General features: G+C 36.5%; 1 protein-coding gene across 2 annotated transcripts; it reads left to right on the forward strand.

Moving 5' to 3' along the window:
* Window positions 1-10,023: 10,023 nt before the first annotated feature.
* LOC110872495 (elongator complex protein 6) lies at window positions 10,024-19,523 on the forward strand. Of its 2 annotated transcripts, none has more exons than XR_004864926.1 (5): window positions 10,024-10,335; window positions 12,174-12,259; window positions 18,400-18,587; window positions 18,673-18,819; window positions 19,125-19,523. XR_004864926.1 is itself a non-coding variant. In XM_022121297.2 (5 exons), the coding sequence occupies exons 1-5, from the start codon at window positions 10,111-10,113 to the stop codon at window positions 19,245-19,247; spliced, it is 756 nt and encodes a 251-aa protein (XP_021976989.1). In that variant the 5' UTR covers window positions 10,024-10,110; the 3' UTR covers window positions 19,248-19,523. The 2 variants fall into 2 exon arrangements, 1 of the variants encoding a protein (XP_021976989.1); XM_022121297.2 differs by having other exon boundaries at window positions 12,174-12,246.
* The last annotated feature ends 4,433 nt before the right edge of the window (window positions 19,524-23,956 follow it).

Consider the following 23,956-nt stretch of genomic DNA (forward strand, 5'->3'; position numbering starts at 1 on the left):
TCAGTACGCACTCACAACACCCATTGGTGCATCTGCTGATTTTGATGAGGTACTGCTCACAAATTTTGTCCTAATGTTACTTGAATTATTGATTAGGAGATGAACATTTGTTATAGTATTTGGACTAGATCATCATAAAAAGTCGAACTTCAATTCAAGTTATTATTTTAAGTTTACCCTTTTCATAGTCTACTCGACTGTTTTATATGTGAGTTTATTTCTTACTTATCTAATATTTACTATATTATGGTGATATTCCAGTTGTTGCCACCATGTTAAGTTAATTTTGCATTATTTTTTCAATTTACAATTGAGACTACAGTTCATGTTAAGTTAGTTTATTTACAATATAAACTAACAACAAACTAACGTAACATATTTTAATACTACTTTGTTTGGTACATGAAGCGTATGATGAAAACCCCTATAATGCATTTATTACGTCTCTGCTTCATATGTGACTACAGAAACAAAGTTAACAATATGAAGTCAACTACTGGTATTTCTGAAATTTGTTTTGGTGTTGTTCATATATTATAGTCACATAATGCCTTTTTCGTTTCATTTTCTTTTTAATTTGTGGGGTTCTTTGATCTTTACATGGGTTGCTTTCTTTGAAATAAACTGATGTGAGTGATGATATCAAGAGTTGGTTTGTACTTGAGATAACCCGTTTTCACACATGGTCAGTTGTATGTAGCTTTATCAAAGGTTAAAACACGAGATTGAGTCAAGCTACTAATACTTGACAACGACGGCGAACCTACGAATAAAACAAATAATGTTGTTTATAAAGAGATCTTCAATTAGTTGTAATTTTTGGTTGTATTCATGCATTTTAATTATTTGGTGTACTCTCTCTCATTTCCGTTAATATTTCAACGTGTATATAATTAAAATATTTACGTCAACATGTTAAAGTAGTTATTTTTCTTATTAGCCACCTGTATAACACACGGGAACTTAGACTAGTTTATATTTATATTTATAAACAACAACAACAATAATAGTAATGGTGTTTAAGGTAAGTCGAATTAGATTAAGTTGTGTTACGTGCTCATTAACTATGTCATCACCATGCACACCATCTTTACCATTACTTCCCCACGTCACCATTTCCTTATGCATTTTCTAGTAGTTTTTCCTTTAATTAGCAATAGTGTTATAGTGGGTTAATGGTTCATCTATGTTTCCGTTTGTTATTTCCAGTAAGCCTATAAATTGATATATGTGTTTTAAGTATGAATCATGAATGAAAAGTTAGAGTTTATCTCTTGTTAATTTCTTGAGTTTGACACACTTAACAGGTTACCACCTATCTAAATCCAATTGATATATACCTGCACGTTGCAATATTTGAATATTTCACCTTTATGATAGAGTGAATGTATTTTACCGTCACATTGCATCTCTTAGTGATTGCTCTCACATGATGATGACCTTTCATCCTTGATCGTTTGACTTCCTAAAAGTGAAATTTGTTGTTAGTTCAATTTCTTTTAGATAGTCATAGTCACTAAAGCTTTAGGTAGTAAGTCTCTTTGCAAAGTCCCTTTTTCGTCTCACATTTAAGGATGTTTATGAGTTATGACCTTCCATACAATTCATTATGTCAACAAGAAATCCTTTAAAACATGGAAATTTCATTCATTCTTATGGTTTATCATTTAGACATACCCAAATTAATCCTATTAAGATGTTGGGTCTCTTATTATCCAAATTTATAATTTGATAGAAAATACATATGATCGGAATGTCGCGCTCCGGTCAAAAATAATATTTATTTACCCAAATTACCTTTAACAAATAGCTAATGGTAGTAAGGGGTCGAACCACGAAGAGTATGTGGTTTGCGAATGGACTTGATTGAATTTGCACTAGTGTCACAATTTATGAAGCTTGCTAACTTGTTTTTATGATTTTTTTTATTATTGAAAAGATGTTGAATAAACTAAACAAACTTGATTGGATTAATTAACTACTAAAGATTAACAATTGCAAGAAACTTGATTAATAAAACAATATGAAATAACAAGGTTCATACCCGGTTTCAACAAATGTAAGACCTAGGATTACTATGCGTTTTAATTTGATTTACTCGAATTCATTCATTAACGGGTCAACAATCACAAAGCTTAGGTGCCAATCGCTATCAACGTCATAGACAACGGACCACAATGCACTTCGTTACCTTAGACTAGCAAATCCTATCAAAAGACAAGGCATGAATACGTGTATTCATTTCACAAAGTCAAATTTAATCACTCACTCGACGATTCGTAAATTCAATACAAACGTAGGACAATTGTCTAAAGATTCAAATGTAATTCAAGTTGTCACAAATCAAACATCAATACATAATAAACCCTAAATCATACAAAAGTCTACACCAAGGTGAAACCTCCAAGAAATTAGCCGTGCATGATCGAACAGACTTGATCACCGGATGTTGGAGACTTGATTTGGATCATCTTGAAACTTGTAGAATGGTGAATGATGAAGGTTAGGTGTTGGGATGAAGGATGATGGTGATTGATTTCAATGATGGATGAATTAGGGTTTTGGAATGGTGGTGATGAAGAATCGAATGGTGAGTGAAAATGATTCGGGTGATGAATGGTGATAATGGATCGATCGGTAATGGAAGAGATGATGTTTGTGGCTCCAAAAACAAAATTCAAACTCAAACTATTGTGTAACCGTCGAAATAATGATCCCCCAACCAATTAAAATCGTTTCCAACCCTTAACTCAACAACATTCGCGACCAACATTCGAGAGGCCGTCGCCAACGGCCAAGAGTGGCGTCGGCGACGCCTTGTGCAAGTTCTGATGTGTGCCGACGAGTTAACATGCTGTCTACGGAGCTTTTGGGCGACAGGGATTTGTAAAAGGCGTTGGCGAGGGCCCATATGGGTGTCGGCGACGGTGCCCACAAAACCAATTCTCCATTTTTCAATTTCTTGAGTCCGGTTGACCCGTTTCGCGTCCCGTTGGTCCGTTTTTCGTCCCGGTGGCCCGTAAAGCTCCCGAAAAGCTCCTTAAACTTCTTAAGACCTGCAAAATACAAATCCTATTAAAAGTAGGCTATTTGAAACTAAAACCCGTGTAAAAACATCAAGTTATGCAATTACGATCACCGTTATTCGACCACGTATCAACATACTACCAAATACTTTGTCCAACCAGTTTAACCCTCGCATAATTTAGTTTTACTTAGTTTCCAATCCTTCAATACATTCTTATAGAACAGCTTGTTAACTGAAATCAAATTGCCGATGATGGCCAGCCCAGCTGGTCGGAGGTGGGAGGGTTTACACCTTTGGGTGGTTCCCGCCTGGGCTAGGTCTCCGGTTCGATCCATGCACTTCACGAAAAAATTCTCAGTGACGGTTTGGAAGGAGGACACCGGTGTGTGGGTAGGGATTCGAACTCGAGACCCAAGGTTGTCAAGAATTATCTTCACCGCTGAAAGACACCTTTCAAAAAAAAGTGAAATCAAATTTAATTATACAAATTCATTTAAACATCATTTTTCCATTTAATTAGATTTTGGCATAAAACAACACTTTTTGAAAAAATCATGTTAGTCATTATCTGTTTCATAAAGACTCAAATTGTATATTTCATTAGTATACCTCACCTCTTGATTCCCAATATTTAAATCATACGTGACCCATTTGGTCTATTGGAACCAATTGCTCAAGTTCTTTACCAATTTGTACAAAAAGATCACTCTAGGTCTATTTCAAGAACTCAACATTTTTCACATCATGTATAGATTGGTGTAAATCATATGATTTATTCACATGTTATGATTGTTACTAGGGTTCAAAACAAAAGTGTCGAAAACTTTTGTAGTTTTCTAAAGAGTGAAATGCACGAATAGTCCCTGTGGTTTGATAAAATTTCACATTTAGTTCCTATCTTTTTAAAATTACATGTATGATCCCTGTGGTTTGTTATCTTGTTACTCGGATGGTCCTTGAAGTGGATGAAGGCTAATTGTCTCAGTTAAATCGATGCGAAATGACAAAATTACCCTTTTCATTTAAAAACAATTATTAAACATTAAAACACCCCACCCACCCCACCCACCCTCTTCATCTTCTCCACTCCACCCCACCCCACCCCACCCCACCCCACCCACCGCCCACCATCGACATCACCACCACTTCTGTCCCCCTTAGGATGTCCATAACTCAAAGTTGCAGAGATCCTTTGTCTTCTAATGTTTGCATAGAAAAAGGCCAGTTTCAAAATCCATAAATCCTGACAATTTCTTGTGTGAAGCCAGAACTGCTCAAAGTCTCAAACTCTCCAAATTGTTGGGCTACTTGTTCTACTGGTGAAACTAGACAACCATACAATCTTATTCTCTTAACCTAGTTCAGTAAGCTACTATATACAACCCAAACTTGACAACTACATTATGCTGAATGTTAAATCAATTTTTACAAACAGATCATGAGTTCAGCATTAAATGCGACATAACAATATAACTATAAAACTAATGTGTAAAACTAATTCATGAAGGTGAGCAGTTGTGTTGGTGGTGATGTGGAACTCATCAATAAAAAAAGAGTTAATAACCAAAATGGTCTCTGAGGTTTACTCACTTTTGCTACTTTAGTCCAAAATCCAAAATTTTTAAATCTGGGTCCCTGAGGTTTGCATTTTGTTGCCATTTTAGTCCAAATTTCAAACACCCCCTCTTTTTACTGTTGCAACCAGCCTATTTGTCCTTTTGCGCAGGGGTATTCTGGGTTCTTGATCTGAGTTTGTTATAATAACTCATAAAAATGACCAAAATACCCCTGCACAAAAGGACAAAATAGGCTGGTTGCAACAGTAAAAAAAGGGAGTTTTTGAAATTTGGACTAAAATAGCAACAAAATGCAAACCTCAGGGACCCAGATTTAAAAATTTTGGATTTTGGACTAAAGTGGCAAAAGTGAGCAAACATCAGGGACCATTTTGGCTATTAACTCATAAAAAAAAGTGAATCCTCGAGTTCTTAATGGAACAAACACCACTCCAGATTTTCCGCTGGTATACCTCAGCCTAAATCTTCCTTGTACGTTCTTCTCTCTCTCCGTCATCCACCGAACTCATCGTGGTTCCACTTTATCAGCCACTCCAGATTTTCCGTTGCGAAAAAATGCTCTTTAATGAGTGCTTGTTGTATTGTTGTTGTTTTTTTTTTTTTTTTTTTTTTTTTTTTTTAATTAAGAACGAATTTACATGATTGGTGATTGAACTGGAATAGGGGGTGGTGGATTGTTGAGATTGAAGAGAAAGGGGACGAAATTGGGGGTTAGGGTTTCTGAGTATTGGCCTGGTTCGATTAATTGGAGAAGGGTTTCGATTGAGGCTTGAAGGGGAATTGAAATGAGTTTTGTGAGTGGGAGGTGGGCAAAAGTGGCGTGATGTCGGAGGTGGGTGGTGGTGCTGGTGGGGTGGAGTTGAGAAGAGGAAGAAGGCGGGTGGGGTAGGGTATTTAATGTTTAATATATTGTTTTTAGTTACAACGGTAATTTTGTCATTTCATATAGACTTTTAACTGAGAAAATTAACCCTCATCAACTTTAGAGACTATCCGAGTAACAATTGAGTAAACCAAAGAGACCATACATGTAATTTTTAAAAGATGGGGACTAAAGGTGAAATTTTACCAAACCACAGGGACTATCCGTGCATTTTACTCTTTTCTAAAAAAAGAATATCTTAATTGATTTTTTTTTTGTATGATTTTATATGATTTTTATAAAGCTAGCATGAATTTATGTAAAAAGTTTTTAGGTTTATGGTTATTTCACAATTCGACCTAACCCTTTACTTGTAGCCTCTTTTCATGTGATAAATACAAATCAAACAATTCTATAATGATAGGAACATCAAACTTGTAATTATGAACCAAGATATACAACTCCATTCAAAAACTCATTAAGCCAACACACGCAAGCAAACTTACTCAAAAACCTATATTTTATTAAATAACCCAAAACATTCCATTTTGCCAAATCATATGGATAATCAAAACTGTGGTTTCTACCCATAAAGAAACATAGAATATAACATTTTAAAGCTTCATATTATCACAACCACCCCTAATCCAACTAGAAATCATCATTACCCACACGAAAGCTTCAAACTATATTAAAGATGGACGGGGCACCAGCGGATAAACCCCTCGCAACTTTGAACCCAAGCTAGAACACTACAGCCACCCACAAGGGTAGGACGGGCGGGTTGGTTTTGCTATAAGGAGTACCCGTGCAAGATTTGAGTTGTTTGTATTGGGATTGGTTGTGGGTTTTAATTGGTTGGGGCATTTGACTTTATTAATATATTTGAAAAAAAAAAATATGGCAATGGTAGGCGCTGCTACTGTTTTATGCAAATGAGTAATTTGAAAGAAAATTCACATGGCGAGATTTAGTTGGTGGGCAAGGGTACTACCTTTGAGTGATGAATAAGATGGATGCTACTTAGACCATGTGTAGTGTTTATTGAAGATAGTACTCCACCCTTGGGCAGGACATTTATTTAAAATGGGTGTAGTGTTACAATGCTCAATAATGCCTCATTCAGTGATTACCCAATTATTTTTTGTTTTTCTTTTAAATTTAAAACTAATAATATTTCGTTAAATAAAAAAATACATTACTAAACATAAAAAAACGAAAAATGCTAAAAAACATAAAATCTAAAGTCTGTATTTGTCACGAATTTGTTGCCGACACATTCCGCTAGGATCAACGCGTCTCCTACGAGGTGATCGATCGGTTTAGACAAAAATTCTATGTTTTTCTCCATTTGCCTATATTCTTGAAGTGCGACAATTTTTTTGTTTTCGGCGTTTCTTTCTTGCATTGTCTCCAAACGCATATGACCGAGGTCTCGAATGTCTTGTAGGCTTCGATTCATTTCTTCGAAATCTTGTTTCATTTCGAAATTTGTCGAAGACGACTCTGCCTTTCCCTATTTTTTTCCCACTTCTTCTACCGGGCGGTCGGGCCAACTCCACATCCTCATCCTCGTCGTCCAAATTAATGTTTAAGTCGACGTTTCGAGCATCAGAAGTGGGTGTTTCCAGATCAACCGAGGATGATGTTTTGGACCTTTTTGCTTTACGTCTACTCGTGGTCGTCATGTTCGGTACGTTAGACAATTTAGGACTTCCGTGTAGAAGCTCCCAACAATTCAAGTATGTGAAAACGACTCTCGTTTGGTTGTACTCCTCCAACGCTCTTGTTAATATATTCGCGTCGTTTTGTCCACTACCACAGTTATCCTTCGCGCGTTGGAAAACTTCTTGGAACCGATGACATTTCTAGTTCATATCGGTCCATTTACTTGATATCGAATCTTTGTACCGATACTCACCTTCACCCCTCGCATTAAAAAAAATTCGCGAATTTTATTCCAAAAAAGGGTAGAGTTTGATAGTTTGCTACAAAAAAATAAAACAAATATATTGTTATATTCTTTAAAAAAACGATTACCAAACTATTTAAAAAAATTCACACTATTTAAAAAGGTAAATAACGCTTACCAACTTCGGGGTCCTCCGATATGACGAGCCACGCCCGTGCTAACGTGTACTCCTCTTCTTTCGACCAAGCTAGGTAGGTTCGATTCTGGCATGAAGCGTTTGACTCTTTTTTTATGAGACTGTTTACCACGTTAAGACTCCTCCGCTATGGGCTCGGGTTGTGTCTCCAACACCGTTTCAATGTCGGGCCCAGTTTCTTCTTGATACGCATGCGAACCGCCCATGGATGCAAAGTCGTGTGGACTGTGAAAGAATTGTGGACACATGCCTAATATTTGCGCGTACGCCATCATACTTGGGTCCATCTCTTGGAAATTGATGGACGGTTGCGGTTGGGTAGTGTTCGGGCGATATGAAGTTTGGTTGCGGGGTCTAGACGGAACACCGAAAGGGGGTCGGAAGAGATTCATGATATAAATATTTTATAAAATATAAAGAAGTTTTGAAGAGAAGAAGGTAGAGTTTATAAAAAATGGAGTGGATAGTGGGGTTTTTATAGGTAAAAAAGTGGAATAAAAATATTTTTTTTATTACCATTGTGACAACGGTCGAAACTCGAAAAGAGCGACAAAGACGACGTTTTATATAAAACAGATTTGTATTTTTTTTGCTAAAAACACCCAAGGAGTCAGAAGTGGGGCGTGGATGGGCTTTTTATGGGAAAAAATACAAAAAATCGCCGATTACAGATGTTCTTATCAAGAGTTCTTCTTTAGCTGATAAAGATATAAAGTGTTTTAATTTACAAACTTTAATTTGTCCAACCCTCATACAAATTTATCTCTTTTCCTTTGCCAGTGTTTCCACTAAACATGCTTGGACTCAAATAACCATTTTAGTCGAAAAGTTTTAATCTCTTTTTTCTTTGCTCATTAAGTCATTAGTTTCATTAGAGAAGAACTTGGATTCGCACCAATATTAAACTGAAAGTATCGATCTCGAAAAACCCAAAAAGTGGATACCGATACCGAAAGTGTTTACGGTATGGTTCGGTACCAATACCATGTAAATCAACCTAAAATAATGTACCGTACCAAAGCAGCACCGAGCCAAAAGTACTAATCATCCCGAAAACCGCAAAAAGTAAATACCAAACTGGTACCAGAAACGTTTCGGTAATAATACTAGTATAGTATCAGTCTGATACCAATACTTGATACCAAATGCTCATCCCCACATTTCATTCTCCGCTCAGTTTTAATCCCAATGAATTTTAAATCTACAATCAAAACCCCTAATTCCACTATTTTATATATTTTATATATTATAGTTTTCGAAGGACTATGAATAGTAATTTCAAATTTAAAATAATATATAGCTTTTTAATATTTATTATATTAATATACTAGGTTAAAATCCCGTGTATTACACTGGTTGAATAAATATAATTCTATTTAATAAATAATAAAAAGATATATTTTTAAAAAACCCGTATATTGTACGTGTTGAATAAAATATAATGTCACATGTTAATACAAACAGTCATCAAGATTTATCTTTTAAAAATGAACATTGATGTACCATTTACTTATTTTAATATTTTACTTTGTTTTTTAATTTTGCATAAATGTAATTTTACATAATAAATAATAAAAAGATATATCTTTAAAGAAAACTCGTATATTGCACGTGTTTAATAAAATACAATGTCATATGTTAACACTTACAGTCGTTACTACTTATCTTTTAAAAAATGAGTTTTAATGTACTATTTACTTATTATAACATTTTACTTTGTTAAATATGTATTCTTAACTATTTTTTTGTTTAAAATTATTATAATTATTATTTATTATGATCATAATAAAATAAATATTTATATTCTTATCTAATTTTTTGTTTAAAATTATTATTATTATTTAATATGATCATAATAAAAACAAATGTTTATTCTTATCTAAATATTTATTTTTATCTAATATTTTGGTTTAAAAATATTATTATTATTTAATACGAGAGATAAATGGGAAAATAAGATGAGAAAACACCAGGAAGTGACACGTGTCCAAAACAAGATTTTCATTTATTAGTATAGGAAGATTTTTTTAAAATTTACTTTTAGCTTTTAACGTATTTTAATTTTTTCTATTTACTTTTAGCTTTTAACATATTTTTATTTTTTCCTTTTCTTAAACCATATTTCCTTTATTATTTATTTTGTTTTTAATAATTTTTTTTGTTTTTTAAATCTTTCTTTACTTTATCAATTAATTTGATATTTCTTTAATAACTTATGTTCGTTATTTTTTTTTCTAAAAACTGAAGTACGTAGTTGAGCTTAATTTTTACCTTCGATTAATATAAGTTTTATTAAAAATAAATTTATATTAAAAAATATAGTATTTATTTGCTATCGTAAAATGATACGATAATAAAGTGAATCGATTCTAACGGTACGTTCCTGAAAAAAAAAAAAAAAAACATAGTTTGCATAATAAACACATGGACATCACGTGCATTTAACACATAGGTAGAACCGTCAATTTCCGTCTTCCATTTGGCTTAGAAACCCTAACTAAACCCCTGCATAACCGTAAACCTTTGATCGGAAAAATGAACCGGCCGGTGAGTTTGCTCGACGACGCTCTAAATCTCGAATCGACACAAAAAGGTCGTGTGGTTTTAGTGGAGGATTGCGTCGAAACTAGCGGCGCGTTCGTTCTTCACCACCTCATAAAACGGTTTCTTTCTCCTAATCTTTCGGCATCAGATAGTATCGTCTTGTTTGTGGCTTTCGCTCAACCGTTTTCTCACTACGACCGTGTCCTCCGTAAGATGGTACCTTCTTTGTTTCTCTATCTATTGTTGTGTGTTTTACTTTCGTTCAACAGTTGCTAGACACAGATACATGAGTATTATCTCTGTGGTATTATTGCATTCGTGCTTGTTAATTTGCGGTTCGGATTGTTATTCATGCGTTCTCCGATAATTTGATTTAATTTTGAACTTCTTAGGTCAATTTAGTAATTGATGATAATTCGGTTGGTTTATCTGAGGGGAAATTGATTGCGGTAATGTGATAATTCGGTTGGTTTATAATAAGTTTTGCACTTGAGAAATGAAAGCTACTAAGCTAGTAGTTTTGATTACAAAATACAAAAGTGGACCTCTTTAGGTTAAAAAAGGAGTATAATTTTGTTTTTACATAGTAGACTATAAATGAAATGATCAATCTGTTTATAATATCAGAAACTGCGGTACTTGATATGAATATGACTACTGCATTCATGAAGCATGAATTATAAGACCAGTGGAACTGCTGAAAGTGAGATAAATTGGAAATATAGTGAAATCATACAACAGAGATGGAGTGTGAGAGTGATTTTTCTGTGAGTATATGCTTGCTTTTAACTATGTGGGTGCATTTGGTGAGCAGCTCAATTTAACCAGACATGAATGTATCAAGTTCGGTGACTGTGACTGTTTTTGTCTTGTCTGTAGCTTATAAACAATGAATGTATGTATAATGTGTGTGGCATGTTTATATGCATATATATGTGTGTGTGTATGTGCGCATATTGGGGCACATTCTTTTCAGAACACAAACAATATGTTGAGAATTGCGAGAACCGCATAATCCACTTGTACATAGTGCATAGAAGGTAATCAAAGTAGTGGAGAGAGAAGGCGTCACGGTTATGTAACAGTCTTATGTATCACATTTAAAGCACCATGTACAAGTGTATTATGTGGTTCTCGCAGGTCTCAACGTAATTTTTGGTTCTGAAATGAACGCGGCCCTCTATGGATATATGTCTATGTGTGTGGTTAAAGCGTGTATACATGTGTGTATATGGAATTACTAATACTGTTATGTAGCAAAAACAACACAAAAAATGCACCATTAATGTTCAGGTTTTGCTAATTGAAATGCATAGTTATCGATAGCGAAGATAGCGCTCGCTATCGCGCGCTTCGTAGCGAAGCGCCCATGTCTCGCAATCTATTAAGTAGCGACTCCACGGCATGATTATAGCGGATTCCGACGACGTATTCCGGCTGGAAACCTGCAATTTCTGCCTGAAACTTGCTGGAAACTAGGAAGAAGAAGAGCGGCTGTGTTTTTGTTGCGTTTGAGCCTTTTTAGGGTTAAATAAGTTTATGGATTTTAACATTTAACCCCTCTATCTTTCATTAAGTTACATTTAGTCCCTAAAAGTTGTAAAATTTACATAAAAGTGTAAAATTAGTTTGTGTATTTTAACATTTAACCCCCTATTTTCACTAGCTTACATTTGGTCCTATACCCCCCTATTTTCACTAGCTTACATTTGGTCCTAAACTTATAAATTTATACATAAAAAGGTATAAAATTAACATTATATATACAAAAAAAATTATATAGATAGCTATTTTTTATTTCTTAAAGCTTTAACTACCTTACCGCTAAACACGAAATAGCGGGCGCTATTTCATCGCTATCGCTACGTAGCATATAGGTCCGTTGTCGCTATTTGTCGCTATTCGCTATCGATAACCATGTTGAAATGTGACAACGTGATAGGGCAGCCTTATGAAACAATTTCAGTGCTTTATTCCACTCTCTTATCATTTAGAATATGTGGGAACAACTTATATGATAAACATTGAATAATTTAGACTTATTGCTGCAACAGGGTTGCAACTTAGCTGCGCTACGGGAGACTAAAAGGTTGTTATTTTTTGACATGCTTATGCTGGAATGTCCAGGTGAGAATATCAGGTAATCATCATTGCTGCTATATGCTTTCTTTTTCTGTATGCTAATCTTTCAAAGGCTGTCCTGTATTTGGGCTAAGATGTTTGTAACCATTATCTTAGTTCTAAGATTTGTATAGTTGTCTTACAACTGTCAATAGTTACCTTAGTATAGTATAACAGAAATTTACATATATATTCCATAGTTATTAAAGGCGCTAGGCGCACACTCAAGGCGCATAGGTCTCGCCTGGGGCCTAGGCGCAAAACGCAAAAAAAGCGAGGGCCTGAGAAAAATAAAGCGCATAATGAAAAAAAATTAAAAATATATTTTATTCCACTTCTCTTGATCTCTTGTTTCACGGTATCAGAGCCCCAGTGGCCTAAACTTTGCAATAAACCTAGTCTGCCACTCAAGTGGTTGCTTCCGGAACTTTAATCAGTCAATGGAACCCTACTTAGATGCCATCACTGTCTGAATGTCGTAAAATTATCACTTCTATTGTCTGAATTTTGTTGATCAGCTGCTGTTATATTCAATTTCTTCGTTGTCCATCATTTCCATTGCACTTACATCGCCGGAGTCCTAGCCCTAGTTTGTGGGCCCTTTTACTTGTTGAAACACCCTAGAAAGTAGAACCTTGTTTCTGTCCGACCACTCCTACTGATTTTCCGCACTACTCCTACTGATTTTCCGCTGTAGTCACTAACTATTGTTGTTCATACTAACATCATTGTTTTATAAGAACATCATTGTTCTTAATTGTTTTTATCATTGTTTCCGCATCCCATTATTTTGTTGTATAATTATTGCTATTCCAAGATTGGTTATTGCTGTTCCAGACAGTAATCACAGGAGAAGAAGCTAAAAGTAACATTACAAATATTTGGGGATAATAATTGTTCGGTTATTGAATATTCCGGTCAAACTAATTTCCACTAATGGGCTTAATGGATTATATTTGTTCAATTTTGCCTGGAAAGTTTGGACAAATATGCTTACTTGAGTCAAGATCCTACAAATTCTTAAAGTTGAAAAGGGAAACTTGTAATCCTTCTAAATGAAGGAATCCTTGTCTCACACGGTCACTCCTACCCTGTATTTGGGCCCCATTTCAGATGCGAGCAAGGTGTTATACCAAGCTAGCAAAGGAACCATGTGTTTATATAATTATATCTTCTCACTTTAGACGTGACATTTATTTGAGGACTATCTTCTATGTACTCCAGTGCTCATTCCTTAGGAATACAAACTGTCATTATGTTTGACCATAGTCACCTAATTCGCTGTTCGCTCCGGTTCCGGTACGCGGTTCGGGTTCGCAATTCGCTAGTTGGGATGAATTCGGTTCGGAAGGGGGTGGGTTCATTTCGGTACGGTCCGGTACGATTCGGTTCGGTGTACCATTCCGTTCCATTCGGTGTACACAAATTAAAACAAAAATTACTAATTTTATAAATCCAAATAAGTAAACAACTTAAAAAGTTTTAGGTTAAAATTGAAAAGGCAAAAATATAGAGATTTGAGGATGAAATATGTAACTTAATAAAAAAAGCTTTAGGTTAATATTTATAATAACATAAACATAAAGGATGAAATATGTAAATAAAAGAGGTTTTAGGTTAAAAGAGATGAAAGAAACGCAACGTACAACCTCCAACTCCATCTTCTCCTCCATTTTCACTAGGGTTCATCATTATCACAGGTAAGGTTTAATTTTTTCATCTTCATCACCATTCGCTGAATTGATGAACATGATGCGCTGAATTGAGCGAATTAGGTGACTATGGTACTGGCGCCGTATCCAACCCTAATACGTATTGACCCTTAAAATTCGGTATTATTGCAAACGGAATTCAGTGAATTGGTGCAGCAAATTCGCAGAATTGAATGGAATGAAACGCTGAATTCATGGAGTGAATTCGCGAATTCGAACCGTATTATACAAAAACGAATTCCGTATGGTACGAAACGTACCAATACGAAATTCGCCACTTTTCTAGCGAATTAGGTGACTATGTGTTTGACAATGACTTCTAATGCTGAAACTATGCCAAAAGAGGGAATAGGAAGGAATAAGGATGATCTCAACAAGATCTATTGTTGTTATTGCAAGGAACACAAGCATAGAAAGTGCAACTCCGAGGCATGAGGCGAGTGTAGCAATGTGGAAAACACTAAAGGGTGTGAAGTACAACGATCCTCTGAAGCAGTTGATTTTGTCTGAGGTGGCGCTTCAGTTGCTTAGGTAACCACCATACTAATACCTTTGATTTAGTAGACATCGGTTGAGAGGGGCATGGTAGAGTTGGAGATGTATAACAGAGATGGGGAGGGGGAGGGGGAGTGATGGTCTTCTGGTTGTGGGCAGGGTAATATAAAAAAGAAGAGAGACATGAAGAGACGGGTTAAGTGTGTGACGTTGGGTGGTGTGGTGTGTAATGGTGTTGCATTAGATATTGGGTGGTTTGGTAATTGGTGGGTTACATTAGATATTTGGTGGTGTGTGGTTGTGTTGTAGTAGGTAAAAAAATACAGGTTTTAACTTTCAAGCGTTTGTTTTCTTTCTTCTTATTATATATAAAATTCTAAAAATATGAATATAATGAAAATATTTTTTTCTAATTTATCTATATATATTATGGAAATATAGGTTTTATTATATATATAAATATATAAAAAGAAAGAAAATAACCTTAGTGTTGCCTTTTATAGTTCTGCTTCTTTGGACTTCTGTTGTATTTTAAGCTTGTTTGGTTTTACTTGGAGCTTGTTTGTACTTTTTATACTAATAAGTTGTGTTTATTTCTTTTCATCATCTTCTTATCTTTTGGTGTTTAGGAATTATTAAATACAAAACGTTACATCAATTTAAGTTACAACATCAGATGCCTCACATACGCGAGGTTAGCACTTTTGCCTTGCGTCTTTAAAACCTCGATCAAGATAACTCGCCTTTGTGTTTGCACCTGGGAACTTTCTCCTTCCACAATATGCACTCGGAACTCACCCTGACCCTGAACCGTAGTCTGCACCTGAAACACCCCTCACCTCACCAGTGTTTCACCCTCACACTTACACCTCACCTGGAACCAATACCAGATCCTTGTTGTCTACATGGATTATATCATTATCACTGCAGATGATAGCAATAGCATATCAAAATTAAAGCACCTTTCTCAAGTCTCAGGTAATCAGGTTCACGTTATAGATTTGGGATGTCTCTGTTACTTTCTTGGGATAGAAGTGTTCTCGTCTCTACAAGAAATTCTTCTGTCTAAACGAAAATATGCCCATAATATGCTCACTGAGTATGGTTTATTACGATGCAAACTGGCAATGCTTGCTATAGGTAAACTTCTTTTTAAGATGGAAGTTCATGAAGGATCAAGGGTGATACAACGGAGATTAGTTGGAAGCTGAATTATCTAATAGTTACTCAACAAACCCTCTAGTAAGTGTCTTGAGTCTCTGATCTGTACACAAGATACATCTCTCCATGTTTTGAGGTAACTCGAGGGCACACCGGTCTTGGATGTTGTGTATAATATTCTCTGATGCATATTGGGCTGGCTGCTCTATTTCCAGAAGATCGACTACTAGAGGTTATTGTGTACTCATTGGTGGTGTTCCAGTTTCTTGGAAAAAAAACAAGAAACAACACATTGTCTCCTGATGTCATAATACAGAGTTATTGTAGACGTGTCATGTAAGATGGCATAGGTTAAAAGACTCATGAGAATGAGTAATGACTGACAACTTGACTAGGCTTTATTGTGATATAGCCAAAAATCAAGTCTTCTATAAGACAATAAACAAAAATGAAGTTGATTGCCACCTGATTAAAGACCATGTTGTGGCAACATGGTCAAAACTCCAGGGTGCACATTTAGACTAAAACATCAATTTCTAGACACAAAGCCACTATGCAAATCACACAGATCTTATTTGTAGCAACTTGGGCATGATTAATGATAGAGATCATATTCTAGTTTAGTTTTAAGTGTCATTTGTCTATTTTAGGAGGGGGGAAGTGCAAATACTATAGTATAAGTATGTGTCAATTTCTTGGGGAGGGGATAAGAAAAGGCGTAAGTTTAGGCTCTGTTTACAGAGAGAGGGCCTAGCCCTGGGACTCTTCGGAGTTAGTATCGAGTCTGTAAGATCCAATTGGATCCATCTTCGTATCACTTTAGTCTCAATTTATGTTACTTCTTTCGATTTCGATTGTTAGTAATCATAATCCTATCATTGGTCCGACCTGCTTCACTTCTCCTCTCCATTGAATTCCGGTTTCTGCTAATCAGATCTGGTCCCTATCTGATCTAAATCCGATTCCTAATTTCCGGTTTCTAAATCCAATTCCTCATCTGTTTCTGTTCCTACAATATGGTGAACAACGCTACTCGTCTGGACATTCAGGATCAATTGATTCAGAAGCTTCAGAAGCTTCAGAGTGATATGGCAAATCAATCTTCTCGGCTGGATTCCATCGCTGCTACCTTGGAAGCGGATCGTGTGGAGAACGCTGAATTCCGTAAGATGATGGGGTTTGTGAAACAACAGGATAAGGAGGATGGGTCTCTGGATCTAATGTATTCGGCTCTGGTTGGGGTTCAGGGACCTTCGAGTGGCCTTCCTTGAGCAGTGAAGAAGGTGAAACTTCCAGAATTTTTTGGTTTCGATCCACAGGGGTGGATACAGAAGGCTACTTTGTATTTCGACATCAACCAGACTCCTGATAATCTGCGTCTCCGTTTAGCACAACTGAGCATGGTTGGGGGGGTCGCTCAGCACTGGTTTACTGTGATTACGCCTGTACGTGAGTCACTTTCATGGGCTGATTTTCAATCGGAATTGTTACAACGTTTCAGTGGTTTGGAAGTCAACAATCCTTATGAACAATTAGCCACCGTTCATCAATCGAACTCCATTCATGATTACATTGATGATTTTGAGTACCTGATGTCACTAGTCCCTCGATTACCGGAGTCCCAGGCCTTAGGGTATTTTGTGGTGGGATTACGTGATGATGTCAAAAAGTGGGTCCGTCTTCATCGTCCACAATCACGATTGGATGCGTGTACATTGCTAAGGACGCTGAAGAGATGCTCCGGCCGTCTAATGTTAGTGGTTCTCTCTCACGCTATCGCTATCTTAATCCTTCTGGGCTAAATGTTGTGGATGGGCTCAATACTACTCTGGGCCGCTCTGAGCTCAGATCCTCTTTCAACATTCAACCACCGGATAGGCTTTCCACCACACACTCTGACTTTGTTCCGCCGGTTTCCACGCCCAAATCTGTTTTAGCTTCTTCCTCCGAGGCTGGGCAGGTGTTTCCCCATGATAGAGGGGTTCGATCTCTGTCTCGTACTGAGTGGGAAGGGCGCCGGAAGAAAGGGCTATGTCATAAATGTGGTCAACAATATAGTCAAGCTCATAAATGCCCGGAGGGTAAACTTCGTGTGATGTTGCTAGGAGATGATGAATCAGATGATTCCGATGGGCTGCATTTTCAATTGGAGGGACTGGATGTTTATCAATCAGATGGGGTCATTAACCCTGCTGTGGGAGCTTCTACCAAGCCTTGAGGACAAGACTTGTGTTAAGGAGGAAGTATTGATAGAGATCATATTCTAGTTTAGTTTTAAGTGTCATTTGTCTATTTTAGGAGGGGGGAAAGTGCAAATACTATAGTATAAGTATGTGTCAATAATTTCTTGGGGAGGGGATAAGAAAAGGCGTAACTTTAGGCTCTGTTCACAGAGAGAGGGCTACAGAGAGAGGGCGTAGCCCTGGGACTCTTTGGAGTTAGTATCGAGTCTGTAAGATCCAATTGGATCCATCTTCGTATCAATTTAGTCTCAATTTATGTTACTTCTTTCGATTTCAATTTCAATTGTTAGTAATCATAATCCTATCAATTAACGTCTTTGCTCCAGCTTGAGGAGTGCTAGGAGATTTGTACATATGTGATATGTTGGTTTTCAGTAGTTGCCAGATCAGATTCATAGGTGTCATTTTAATTAGTTTACTAGTATAGCCAAAATTACTCTACATGCCTTGTTTCTTTATACAAAAATATTTCACACCGCTTGTTTCATTATGACATTTTTTTTCTTTCTAAAGTTGATCTAGCATTTGGTTTCACCTTTGGATGATAGATGACGGAGTTGAAGGTGGATTAATTGCTTTATACGGGAATATTCAGAAAGCTGTGGAAGTTAATTCATCAAACAAGAATATTACACTTATAATTGATGATATTTCTCTTCTAGAAGTGGCTGCTAATGGTTCTACAAAAGACGTTCTAAATTTTATGCATTACTGCCATACATTAACCGCACAGTTTGTAAGACACCATTTGATCTTCATTCTGAGACATATAACCATGTTGGTTTGAATGCTTTTAACTTATTTTTTTTTTGTTTTCACAGGGTTGTACGATAATTACTGTTCTTCATGAGGACATTTATTCAAGTGGAGATGGATTTACCTTTCCTTTACAAATGGAGTACCTTGCTGACATCACCATAAAAACCGAGCCTTTGATAACCGGGTTGGCAGCAGATGTTCACGGGCAGGTATTTGCTATTTTTTTTTGCTCACATTCACCAGTAATAGTTATAGTTGTACAAACATGGAACGCTGTTGTTGAAATTTGCTTATATGGTTAGTGTTAAACAGGATTACAATTCTTATATTTTTTCAGTAATGATATATTTTTTGCAATGAAACGATTTGAGGTAGGGCCTTTTGATCCATTTGACCCGTTTGATTCTTTAACCAAACATATCTGAATCAACAATTCTCAAGAAATGGGTTAAAAATGTAACCTGTAGAAGTTACTGTCTTCTATAATATTTGACTATAAGTTGTCATCGTGCAGTTGACCATATTGAACAAGGGAATGATTGATGGATTTGGGAGCTCGAAGGGCAAGATACACAATTTTCATTACAAGATCAAGGAAAACAGTGTTGATTATTTCTATCCAGGCAGTCGGTCATGAAAACGTGCAAGTTCTGTTATGGTATTGCATGTATAAACTTTACCTGCAACGAATACTGAATCCGAAACATATTTTACTAGATTTTCGTATCGGTTTTGCATTTGAATTTTAGAAAATTGGGGAATTAGTAATGGTTTAACCTTGGGTGTTCTGTTTGAAGGTTATGTTTGCTGTCACTTGCCAAAACCCAAAATGCGTGTTTAGACGCATTCCACACATTTATTTGTAGCAAAGTTTGTTTTGTTTTTTAATTATAAATGGATTTGACATTGCATATTTTTAGACCTTCAGGTGTTTAAAGTATACTCTTTTACAAAAGAGTTGATGTTTTTTTTTTGTAGCAAGATTGATACTTCTAACTGATCTCGTTCAATTTAGGTCATGCCATTGGCCCACATAGACATTGTTTTTGCCAAGTTATGAACGAAGGAAATGTACTTGGGATAACTGGGGTTGGGGCCATTGAACACAACATAACCGAGGTGATGTCTAGCTCAACTATGAGATTTGACTTAGGGTCATAACCGGTATTAGACCTCATATAAGTCTATACTAGATCCTGTGTTCCAAACCCCAATCCATTACCAAGAAATTTGTATTAGAGCACAGTAATACATATGTGTGAGATTATAGCATATAAACCTTTTGCAGGTCACTCGAAACAATGAGTCCATAATCATAGTTACGGGTGAGCATGGGCGGGTTTGGTTCCTTAATGGGCTAAAACTGAACATGTAGTTGATGTATTGGCTTTTAAATTTTCATAACTGGTCTGTTTTGATAATAAACGGTTTGGTTAATTCGGTTATTAGGGCGTGCAACTAACACTAATGGATTAGGGTGTGTAATCCTTTGATCCCAGCCTTCAAGGGCTTCCTTTTCAGCTTTATTGTGGATGCAAGGGTGACCATGAGCTTGTTAAGTTTTTCATGAGTTTTAGGTGATGTTATTTTTTTGGCTAGAAGCACTTCTGGTCACTTATGTCTGCGTCGCGCAGACCTTTGGGTCCTGCAGCTTGTTTGTTTTCTCGCAGACCTTTCATTAAAAAAGGTTTGCGAGACCTCTTCCCCACGCAGACATCAACCCATGTCTTCTAACCTCTTCTCACCTCTTCTAAACACTCCTCTTCACATCACAGACCCCTTCTCCTCACCTCACCTGTTGCCACCATCACACCCTCCCACCCGCTGCCACCATCCCACCGTCTCACCTCTCCCACTGTCGCACCCTAGCCCACCGTCACAGCTCTCCCACCTGCATAAGCCCACCACCACCGTCACCTGATACATCACCACCACCATCATCATCGCTGCTACACCATCCACCACCATCATCATCGGAGACCATAGAACAAAACCCCCAAATCGAACAAAACCCCCAAATCGGTGGTGGAACAAAACCCCCAAATCGAAAAAACCCCCAAATCGGTGGTGGAAGATGATGGCGGTGGTGCTATGGCGGAGGTGATGTGGTGGTGGTGGTGCTATGGGCGGTGGTGGTGACAGATTGTAGAGAGAGAGTTCAAGGCAGAGAGAGAGAGAGAGTAGTGGTCTGTGTGTGTTTGTGTGTGAGAAGAGAAGGAGAAGGGTTTTTGTAGAAAAAAAAACAAACCCTCTTCTCCTTGCAGACTGCATCTCCTGCAGATGCCTGCAGATGTGGTCCGCAGACTGCAGACCTTTTCCTGCAGAAAAAACAAACAGCACCTCAGTCTCACGTTTTTGAAGAACTGCAACTGTCTTGGTATAATGTTTTGATATAATGTTTTTGCAACCAAGATTTTTGAGCTAAACCCAAGACCTACCCATTCTAATATGTTTAAAGGTTTTGCCATATGTAGCACGATAAATGCCACATGTTATCAAGCATAGATTTTATCAAATGTCTGAGAATGTTTTCATTGATATTATGTTAAACCATTATCCGATAAATTACATGGTTACACATATTTACTTAACATGGCACTGAATTACATTTAGTTCATGAGGTGAAGTATACCGTAATATTTTGTACACAATTATATATTCAAACATATTGTTTTTTTTACATAAAAAATAAAACTGGAAAACGACTTGGTTTCTCTTGGAATCGCGATACACTATAAAATCAAAGTTTGATGGTACACCAAAAAATGATCGAATTAGACCAAGAGACTTGAAGAACAGATTTGGTGATTTGTTTGAAGATGTCGTACCGTTTTCATGGTTTCTGTTGTATTCGACAAAAAACCGTGTGTGATGCGTTGATCGAAATGATAAAAAAAAAAAGAAAAACCGAATTTTCTTATCCCAAACGGTCTTGTAAAATACCTACTTTAATTTTTTTTTTTTGAACGTTGAACTTCATGTATAAGGTTACCACACTGTCCAAAATCGGAGAACCCCGTATTGCCCCATTTTGGCCAGGCTATGTTGTCTTAACCGGGCCCATGTTGGCTTCAAAGTTTGGCTTTTTTGGGCATTACCCCAGAAACCATACCGTCGGCTGCCACTTGACAGTCGTTGTGCCACCACAACTCCACAAGAGCAGAACTTTCTGGCGTAGCACACGGTGGGACGAAAACCCAGTAGGGCTCGGGAATCAAACTGACAACCTCACACAACGCCTAGTCCAAATACTTCATTACCTATATCCATCCTGATATGACACAAATGAAAATTGAACTTGAGTCTCCATTGAAAAACCCAAGGCTCCTATCACTAGGCCACAAGCAAGCTGGGAACAATACCTACTTTAAATAGCCAGACACATCGCATTACATGTGAGATTGGGTCTTGGCCCAACTATTAAACATACCCCACTTTAATCTATTGAGCCCAAATTAGATCATAAGCTTGGCCCTTATTATTAAGAAATACTAGTCTTCAAACTTTTAAACAGGGCCCAATTCGGTTATGATAGAGGCCCACCAGATTACATACAATATTGATTAACACAAAACCGATACCCGCTCTTTAAATTAAATTGAGCCCACTCTCATATCTTCTAACTCGTTTATTTTTAACTAGTTGATGCCCCGCCCGCGTTGTGGAGCGATAGCCGAATAATGAGCGAGTGTTAGTTCATTGACACGGAAAACAATTAAATCGAGTCAGTCAATTAAAACAAAACACTTTTATAGTTTTCATAAGAAAAACTAAAACAATGGCAATATTGTAATTTTTAACTGAGGAAAAGTTGTATTTTTTGACTGGGGTAAAATCGTAATTTGCTAAAAGCTAAAGTAATGGCCGTATTGTAAATTTGAACCAGGGGCAGGAGTGTAAATTTGCACAGGGGAAAATTCGTAATTTTGAACTTGGGGTAACAACGTAATACAAATTTGAACTAAGGGCACAAGCGTAATTTTAAGCTGGAGGCAAAAGCACAATTTTATTTTGAACCGAGGGCAAAATCGTAATTTTGAGTTGGGGGGCAAAAACATAATTTTATTTTGAACTGGGGAAAAAAACGTAATTTTGAATTGATGGCGAAATCACAATTTTTTAAACGGGGAAAAATCACATTTTTGAACAGAGGGCAAAATCGTAATTTTTAGTTGTGGGCAAAAACAAAATTTTATTTTGAACTGGGGGCGAAAAGCAAGGCCGGCTTTGGGCCTGTGCGGGAGGTGCCACCGCACAGGGCCCAAAACATCTAGAGGCCCAGAATTGTTTAAAATATATAAATATATATACAATAGTGTAGAAAAGTATACACAAAATCACATTGTGGTGTAGTGGATGCAGCGACTCCCTATGGAATTGGCCATGCTGGGTTCGAATCCCTTGGTAATCATTTTTCTACTTAATTCTTTGGCCTCAGTAGTTGCTGCTGATTATTATTAGATAAGGGGAAGGCCAAGGCCCATATAGTCAAGGTCTCAATAAATTTTTAAGTTCTTTCAATTTTTTTATTCTCATTTATATTGAGTTCTTCTATGTTTATATTATAGATGGTTAAGTAAGAAATAAAAAAACTACAAATTAAACATGAAAACATGTAAAGAATTTAAGTGTTAGTTATTTTTGCTTGTATGGAGAGTATTGAAACTAATGTTAGGTATATTAATTTATTTGTAACATAAAACTAGGATTTATTGTTTTTAATCAATGCTAGCATTCACTCTATCAACATGGATAATTATGATACATTAAAATATAATGAATAATCGGCATGGATTATAAATACTTGATCAAGAGCTTTACTTTCAAAAATGCTAAAAAAGCCTCACGGTTCACTTAAGTAAGTAATTTTGTTCATTTTGCTACACTTTAGTTTACAACAATTATCGCTGTATTGTGGTCTTTTATATGATTGATGAGGGTATATTATAAGAATGGGGCCCAAATATTTTGTCTCGCACGGGGCCCAAAAGTTTTTTATCATTCTCGGAGACGGCCCTGGCGAAAAGGTAATTCTGAGCTGAGGGCAAAACCACAATTTTATTTTGAATGGAGAGAAAATCGTCATTTTGAGCTGGGGACAAAAACGTAATTGTATTTTGAGCTGGGGACAAAACCGTAATTTTAAAGAGGGACAAAAACGTGATTTTAGAATGGATATAAAATAATAAACTGGTTGGTCCAATGGGAGAGTGCCAGGCAAAGTCGTAATTTTGAATTGAGGACAAGATCATAATTTTGAGATGGGGACAAAAAACGTAATTTTATTTTGAGGTGGAGACTAAAACGTAATTTGAAAATGGATATAAAACAATAAACGTGTTGGTC

Source organism: Helianthus annuus, chromosome 8, assembly GCF_002127325.2.
Source record: "Helianthus annuus cultivar XRQ/B chromosome 8, HanXRQr2.0-SUNRISE, whole genome shotgun sequence".
Taxonomy (NCBI): Eukaryota; Viridiplantae; Streptophyta; class Magnoliopsida; order Asterales; family Asteraceae; genus Helianthus; species Helianthus annuus.